Consider the following 9,110-nt stretch of genomic DNA (forward strand, 5'->3'; position numbering starts at 1 on the left):
TTATGATTATGCATTTATATTGATGTGCCATGCATGATGGGCTGCTATTCTTGAGTCGTTATCCCTTAATGTGTTTAAAGTGTCATTCGAGGATGAATGTTCCTAAGGGGGGGATAATGTAACGACTTGAAAAATGATAGGTTAATCTAGAGACTAAACGTGAGGGTTAACGTAAAGAGCTAATGGCAAGGGCTAAGGGTTTTGGGTGTAGGCTATGGTTTGGGAACCTAGGCTACTTAAAACTAGGCCTAGCTACTACCTTCCTAGACCACGAGGGTCTTCACGACCCGTGGTGGCCACCACGAATAGTGGTGCCACCCGTGGTTTGCTAGGCAGTAAGCCCTAGAATGGTGCCAAGTCAAGGCTCTCCTTCACGAGTCACTTCACGGCTCGTGGGATTGCCTTAGCTTGATGAGGGTTGTGTCTTGATGAGGGAGCTACTTCCCCAAAGACCACGGGAAACACCACGAGCCGTGGTGCCCTAGACGGTCCGTCAAAGTGGTCGTCAAGATCACTTGGCCTCAAGGGGAGGCAAGGCAGCTTGGCCAAACCACTGCCTCAAGACCACGAGTCGTGGTCTTGACCACAGATCGTGGGAGGTCGCGTGGTCCTCCGTTAGGCCCTTGAGGCCTTGTGAAGGTTGAGAGGGACACTGCTTAGGGGACCACATGCACCACTACGAGCCGCGATGCCCCTCACGACCCGTTAAGTTGGGCATGGTCTCTGACGGCCTAAAATGGGGAATTTTAAGTAATCTCCCTTCTATTAATTATTATGTCGGGTTGATTTTAAATGGTTTATATCACTAGTATATATATTTTTAAGTCTTTAAACAAGTCATTTACTCCTTATTTCCCTAAATCAAAACAAAGAGTTCCTCCTTTCAAAAATTCTCTTTCTTAACTCAAGGAAGAAGAAGGGAGCCATTGAAGCTAGGGTTTGTGGATTCACGGTGTTACTTCCTCAAATTTCATGGGGAATCAATAGCAGGGTATGGTAGTCTTCATCCTTTTTTAACTTTTCATTCAAGGAACAAATTCCAAAGGTGATTTCAAGTTATCAAGAACCTAGGGTTTGACTCAATCTCGTGGGTTCTTTCACCAAATGTTTTCAAATGGTTATTAATGACATATTATGATTGTATTAGTGTTTAATTGATGATTTATGATGAAATACTCTATGAACCCATGAATTCTCTCAATTTCCTAAATTGTGCCTTTATGAAGTGGGTTTGATGATTATAAAAGCTTATAAATAGAATATGTCTAAATTGCTTTGGGTTATTGAATTGTATCATTATGCATGCCTTAATTATAGTGAATTGTTGGTGTGTTGATGATTTGGGATTCGTTGCCTTGAAGGCATAGTATGACGAATTGAGTTATTATCATGATATCTTGTATATGAATGTCAATCCAATGAAGTTAATGTGATCATGTTTAGAATGTAATTGTGTAATGATTGAATGTTATTTCTCTATTAACACTTATGAATAATGATGAACTATGTGAAATGTGATTCTCATATACACACACTCATGAATGACTAATGAATGAAGTTTCTACGATTATGTTAATGATGATGGGTTGATTGAAAGGCTATTCTCAATTGTACCCTAATGAATGATAATGACATGTTGTGAAAGGACTTTATCATACTATGAGATTCTTAGTTGAAAGGTTATTCTCATTTTTGAATCTATGAGCTATCTAATGAATGAATGTTGGGTTGGAGATGGATGCTTATTCGGGAGTTGAGGAGGGGTATCTAGTAACAATCTTTTATCCCATAATGATGACTAATGTAATGAATGTTAATTATTCTGTGGGGAATAATGTTAAGCACCGAGAGGATATGAATTGAGATGGATGCTGATCCGAGAGTTGAAGCGGGGTATCTAGTAACAATCTCTTGAGATGGATGCTCATCTGTGACTTAAGGCGGGGTATCTAGTAGCAATTTCCCTATTCCATAACTATATGACCACGTAGGTCTAGCTAGTGGATCCACTTAAGATAAAAACAATGATCCTACCTTAGGCAAGTAGGAATCCCTTATCCGATGAGGGTGACACCAGGATTCCATGAATTGCTCACATGGTCTATGTCGGTTGAGGCTTACCCCCACAAAGAATGTTAATGAACTATGGCTTCTTAAGAATTCACTACTTAGTGTGGATGGTGGTGTGTGATGCCATCTATGCATTGAACAAGTAGGCTTTGAGAAAAGTTGTGGTGTGTTCCTTTATAATGTTAAGTGTAATGAATGTGCTCTTATGATAATGTTAGTGTTGATCTAATGTCTAATGAATGAAGGTGCTCTTAATGAAATGAAGATAATGAAGAATGTGACTTATGTACTTAATGTAATGATGCATGCTATACTTGGATTGTATTATGAGTTACTTCCTTGTCATGACTTAATGAATATGAATGTGCCTTGTCTATGGTGGCTTCAAAGAGTACTTAGTGTGAGTAGTACTATGGGATGCTACTTATACATTGCACAAGTATGACTTAGAGTTGCCCTAGGTGTTGGTCTTAATGTGTTAATATGACTTATGTAATATTTATGTCTCTTGTGTATGAGTATTGTGTAAGGATTGAAAGGTTGAATGGTAAGTTCACTTTTGGTGACCTTAAGGTGGTACTTTGGTGTGGATGGTGGTATGAGACGCTATCCATACATTGCACAAAGTATAGCTTGAGGGTTACTTGAGGTGAAAGCTTAATGTGAAGGTAATGGTTTATATGTGATTATGTTTGAATGTGGTTAATGACTTGTATGTTGGTTATGGTTGAATATTATGCCTCTTATGCTTACGTTCGTGAACTTTTCTCAAAATGGCATATATCATGACTTTCAAATAAAATGTTTGTTTTAAGTATGTTTTTGCATGGCTATCATACTTAGTACTTAATTGTGCTAACCCATTCTTCTTCATGTTTTACTACAAGTGTAGGTTCCGACATTTAAGTGAGTCTCTCTAGCGAAGCTTGGAATTGAGATTCTCTAAGACTAAGTGGTATGTCCTCATAGATCGATGACAAGTAGTTGATGTTTTCTCTCTTTTCATGTAATAGACTATTGTTAAGTTTGTCGATTGTAAAGGGTCGTGACCCTATTTTGTTTCAAGTATATTGTTTAGATGGCCATGTGAGACGATAGACTTCCGCTTGCTTTTAATGTTTTCTATTATTGGATTTATAAAAGAAAAGTTTTAAATTCCACACTATTTCTAAGTATCTTATGCAATGATTATGCTATGAGGCTTGTATGAGACCCCTTCGGGGTCAAGTACGTCGTGTCGCTTCCGGGGTGTAGACTCGGGTCAAGACATTTTTATTCAACTGATTTTCAACTTCAATTTTATATTGCCTAAATGCAGCTATTGCTTCATTCTTACCATTTAGCAAATAGACATAACTGTATCTAGTGCAATTGTCAATAAAAGTTATGAAATACTTTTCCCACCACGTGATGGTGTTGACTTCATGTCACAAATGTCAGTGTGAATCAGTTCTAAGGGGCAAGAATTCCTTTCAACGGATTTTAAGGATGTTTAGCATACTTAGATTCAATGCAAATTTGACATTTTGATTTATTGCGCTCAAATTTAGGCAAACATTTAAGTTAATCAATTTTCGCAAGGTTTTGTTATTGATGTGTCCCAAACGTTCATGCAATAAAGATTTCGACTCAAGCAAGTAAGAAGAAGCTGAATCTTTAGCTATATCAACTGCAATTACATTGAGTTTGAAGAGGCCCTCAATGAGGTAACCTTTTCCTACATACATCTCATTCTTACTTACTACAACTTTATCAGAAAAAAATACACATTTGAATCCATTCTTGGTAAGAATTGGTATAGAAACTAAATTCTTTCGCAATTCTGGAACATACAAGACCCTGTTTAAAGTCACCACCTTGCCCGAGGTCATCTTTAAGTGGACCTTGCCAATTCCTTCTACATTTGTAGCAGCGAAGTTTGCCATAAATAACTTCTCGTCTGCTAGTGCTGGAGTATATGATGCAAATAATTCTTTGTTGGCATAAACATGGCATGAGGAACCATAATTTATCCACCATTCTTTTGGATTTCCACCAAGTTGCATTATGAAAGCATTGCACAGAGATCGTCCATCTCTTCTTTGGATTCAGCAAAATTTTCTTGATCCTTTTTCTTCTCCTTCTTAGGGCTTCGACATTCAGTAGCCCTATGACCACGTTTTCCGCAATTGAAGTAGTTTCCATTGAATTTCTTCTTAGGAGGATTGCTCTTTGGACCAGATGTTTTCTTTCTTTTCTTTGATTTTGTGGGATCTTCTTCAACAATATTTACTCCAGATATTGCTGAATTACCACATGACCTCTTTTCTGCGGCCTTGTTATCCTCTTCGATTCTCAGCCTTACCATGAGATCTTCAACAATCATCTCTAGTTTTTGAAGTCCTTCCACAATTAAGGTAACTTCTCAATAATAGTCGCCACTTGAAAAACATCATTCACAATAAATACTACATCAAAGATTATGTGAGTGTTAAGAACAAACTTAATATGTTCAACATAGTTATTATATAAATTTATACCTTCAGCAAGGAGATCATGGATTATGACCTACAATTCTTGAACTTGGGTGACGACGGTCTTACTGTCGATCATCTTATTGTCCAAGAACTTTACCACAATGAACTTCTTCATTTCGGCATCCTATGTTTTGTACTTCTTTTCTAAAGCATCCTAGAGTTCTTTTGAGGTCTTGACACTACTATACATATTGTACAGATCATCTTGCAGGCCACTCAGAATATAGTTTTTACACAAAATCTGAATGCTTCCATGCTTCTGTTACCAAGAATCATTCTTCGTCTAGAGTTTCATCTAAAAGAATAGGAATGTTCTCACTAATGAACCTCTGCAAACTCAACGTAGTCAGATAGAAGAATATCTTCTGCTACCATCTCTTGAAATCGACTCCAGAAAACTTTACAGGTTTCTCAGCCAGTGAAGAGGCAGCAGTTGAACGATTGTGTGCAATCGATGTTGTTGTAGCACTCACTATTCCAACATTTGCTTGACTTGAATTTGTCATTTTTTTCTGTCACAAAATGCAGATAATTTTAGTATGTGAATTACTAACAATAAAGAATAAATCATTACACAATCTGATTCTAATTTAACGATGAAGTTTTTATTTTCTTCTAATCGTTAATCGAATAAATTTTAAAATTCAAACATAGTAGAAAACCAGAAAGGTTTTAATCTCTAGAAACCTTAAATACAGAAACCAAATTAAATTTCTTAAGCTTGTTATCTCCTGTACTTAGGTTAGTAAAAATAGAAACATAAAATAGATGAAACAGACAACAAATAAATACTATGAGTCCACAGAACCCACTGTATTTCCTAAAGAAATTTAATCCCCTCAAGTACCCGAGGTTACGGATTAATTCCTCCCAAGATAAACGAATTAACTATTCGAGAAGTAGCGGTACCTCAAACTACACTAATTTCAACAAACGCAAAAACAACAACGAGAGTACACACAGACTTAGTCGATCGACAATTTTGTTTTTGTAAGAAAATGGATGCAGAGAGATAAAATTTTTAGTGTTGAAAACCAGAAAAAAGACTGTCTATTTATAGTCACTTGCAGCAATGAACGCGTCTATTCGAACAATGGAGTGAACGCATCTGTTCAAACATGTCTTTCTAGAATGTTGTGTCTTTTGGAAAAAATAACGTCTTTTCGGAAGGAACAGGTCCCTTTAGAATGACTTTACCGTTACGCATGAATTTCAAATAATTCTATTACGCAAAATTAATTATGTTAATTAATTAAAACTCTAAATTAATTTATAAGAGAAAGGAAATCAATTAATGAGATGGATTAAATAAATTTTGTCCAAAAATATTACAATCAAATCATTTTCCAAATCCAAAATCTGAAGCCGAAGCCGAGGGACGACGATGGCACGAGGGGGCACCTTCTTCTTAACCTTTTAAGAGTTAAAAGAAGTGTTTCCTAATATAAGGACAACATTTTTCCTTTCTTCTACCAATATGGGAGAAATGACTTTTCATTTTCAAAGACTTTCCATTTGAAATGACTTTTCATTTTCCCTCCAAATTGGTTCCCCCACATTTTCGAATTTCTCATTCTTATTTTCCATTCACACCTTGATAAAACCCAACAGTTTTAAGAGTTGAAAGGTAGTTATAGGTTTTAAAATAAAGGTCAAAATGACATAGTATAGGTATTAAATGCATAGGAAAAGACCCAAATACCCTTGAGAATTAACTGTCGGAAGTGATATACGGCTTGGACCTACGATCTGTACACATTTTACGGCCCATACTAGTCAATCGTAGCACCAACTTTAGAAACTCAAAAATTCATCCATTTCCCACGGAACCATGTCCTACGGCTCGTAGAACCCAATTTCAAGCACAAAATTTCACTAAGTCTGGGACTCTTCTATGGAACCCATCTACGACCCGTAGTACAAACGACGACCCTTCATGTTCACTCGAAGGTCCAACCTCAAAGACTCAACATTTCCAAAAACTCAATATCAACTCTACAACTTCCTTCCTACGGTCCATAGCTAGGACTCATAGTGTAAGCACCAATGCTAAAAATGTGACTTTTCCCTTTTTAGTCCAATTTTTCAATTTTCAAAATGTTACACATAGGCTTGTAAATGTAGATGGGTACTTTTTGGGCATATCTAAGGTGAGATGATCATGAGGTATCACTTATTTACATGAAGGGCATCAGAATTGTATAATACACTATAACTTAAAGTAGAGAATATTCTACTAGATGAAATTTTTTTAAAAAAGATTTATTGATTTTGGACCAAGCAAAGCTCCTAGAGACTTTTAGTAGAGTGTTGGCAACCATGAGAGGTAGTTGGGGCTATGTTTCACTTGAGTGGATCTCTGAATTGGCGATCTAAACTAAAATTAATAGGTGGTCGACGCAATGTAAATGCACCACCTTCAGCTAGAGTGAAGAGGGTAGAATAGAGGAGAGAAATTTGTTTTCCCACGGTGTAAATGCACCACCTTCAGATAGTTGAAGGGAACGTTGCAACAATTGTTAATATCGGAGAAATCATTTCATGGGGTAGGAGTTAGTTCGGATAAGGGGATATGATCACGCAATGATTGTTTCATCTTTGTAGGTTATAAAGAACATGTTTCAATGGCAACTTATCTAAGATTTTCACCTTACTTTTTTTCACTACAAAGAACAAAAACAAAATAGACATACTATAACTCTGGATTTTTGACCAAACTAAGCTATTATTTAAATCAATTTACAGTAATAATATATTTTTTTGAAACCTTCTAAAACTAAAATAAACGTTGTTGGTAATAACATAATAGTCTTTCAAAAGAATAAACGGACAAAAGTTAATGAGGGATGACGTTAAATAGAAAGACGTTACTGCGGATAACATTTTACAATTATTTATACATTTAATTCTAAATTTTTCCTAAACCCAGTTTTTTGCCTTATACGGTTTAACCTACTATAAACCCAATTTTAGTTCTACTTTGAAATTTCACCCCTACCCTAACCTCAATCTCATCTAGTGCTGTAAAGATTATTCTATTCCAAATTCTTGCCGCTAGTGTTGCCAGAAGAACGAGATTCATTGCAATAACTATTTCAAGGTAATTTTCTTTGTTCGAAGTTTGATTTTTCTTTAGGAAGTAAGGCTTGACAAATCCATAGAAGAATTCTATCTTTTGTAAATTGAAGAATCCGCAGACACACCCATGAAATTGAATTTCAATATAGGATTCTATTTGGTTATAGATTTTGATTTTATTTGATTTTAATTTTTTTAGACTATTTTCCGACACTCCTTTCATGGCAACTGAACTCGAACTCTCTCTGATTTTCTTATTTACCTTCGTAGCAACTTTCACTTCCCAACTATCGTTGATTCGAATAACGGAATAAGCTCCGATGGGCAAAGGTATCAATTGCATAAAGAAAATTTCTTTGATTGTAACGGTAGACATTGCTCCGGCCAGATACTATCTATATAAACTTCCAAGTTTTCTCTTTTTTCTAATATGAAGAAGATACAAACTGTGCTAATGCCAAATAATTTTTTAGATCTTTCAAGACACTTTCTTGGGATCATTTTCACTTGGTATAAAAATATTGTTAATTAGAGCCATAGTAATAGCTTGCTGCCTATCCAAATTCCCAATTCGCTTCGTCTAATTCATGCTTCTCTTTTTTAGATGAATGTCAAGAAAAATTCACACAACAATATTTGAGCTAACATTTAAGTTTACTTTCATGTGTATCTTGTCACGCCCCGAGTCTACACAATGGGCGGGACTGGCACTCAAGAACCATTGTTGTCCCCAAGCGAACCCTTGGCCTGGCTTACTTACTCAACAAAAGTCTTAAACACAAGAAACAGTCTCAAAGGATAACTCATACAAATGTCTATAAGAAATATTAAACTTAGCAAAAAACTCACTCAATTTATAATCAAGTTCTTAATCTTGGTGCCAATTAACATGTCAACTCTCATGTTTTCCGAATTTCAAGCCTATAGTTAAGTTCCAATTTCTCCAAATATCATAAATATAATGATATTCATATGATATCATGCACCTAATATTTAATTACATGTCTCAATATTTCAAAGCTTGAATCATATGTGATAATTATAAGAAAATTGTGAAACCAAAAATTAATGTCATAACCACTAAACTTAACTACAGCATACAACTTAAAATTCAAAACCAAAACCATTAGTTGATTATCATAATTAATTAACAATCATGTGGCCATCATTACATAATGATTGGCCACTGATGCATTCCCTTCCAATTCCAAACATACGTACATAAAGTGGCAGAAGTTAATTTAAAACAATCAAACTTTTAACTCGTTTCACATTCAATTATAATAATAATAAAATAATAACAGTAACGAGTCAATATGCACAAACTTGCCTATATTATTCAAAAATATAGTCTCAAGTGATTAACCCATCATTAGATCATTAGATTCATTAAATGATATCGCCATTACATAATTCTTAAATATAATATACTTCCCATTATTTCTG

The 9,110-nt window shown here is 35.4% G+C and overlaps 1 protein-coding gene across 1 annotated transcript in view; it reads right to left on the bottom strand.

The window, feature by feature from the left end:
- Window positions 1-4,114: 4,114 nt before the first annotated feature.
- LOC125869665 (uncharacterized) overlaps window positions 4,115-9,110 on the bottom strand; it is a 10,228-nt gene continuing 5,232 nt past the window's right edge. The window contains exons 7-8 of the mRNA XM_049550122.1: window positions 4,959-5,098; window positions 4,115-4,217 (exon numbers count right to left, since the gene is read on the bottom strand). Coding sequence (XP_049406079.1) covers window positions 4,115-4,217; window positions 4,959-5,098 — 243 coding nt within the window. The remainder of the gene's footprint in view (window positions 4,218-4,958; window positions 5,099-9,110) is intronic.

Source organism: Solanum stenotomum, chromosome 7 (assembly GCF_019186545.1).
Source record: "Solanum stenotomum isolate F172 chromosome 7, ASM1918654v1, whole genome shotgun sequence".
NCBI lineage: Eukaryota > Viridiplantae > Streptophyta > Magnoliopsida > Solanales > Solanaceae > Solanum > Solanum stenotomum.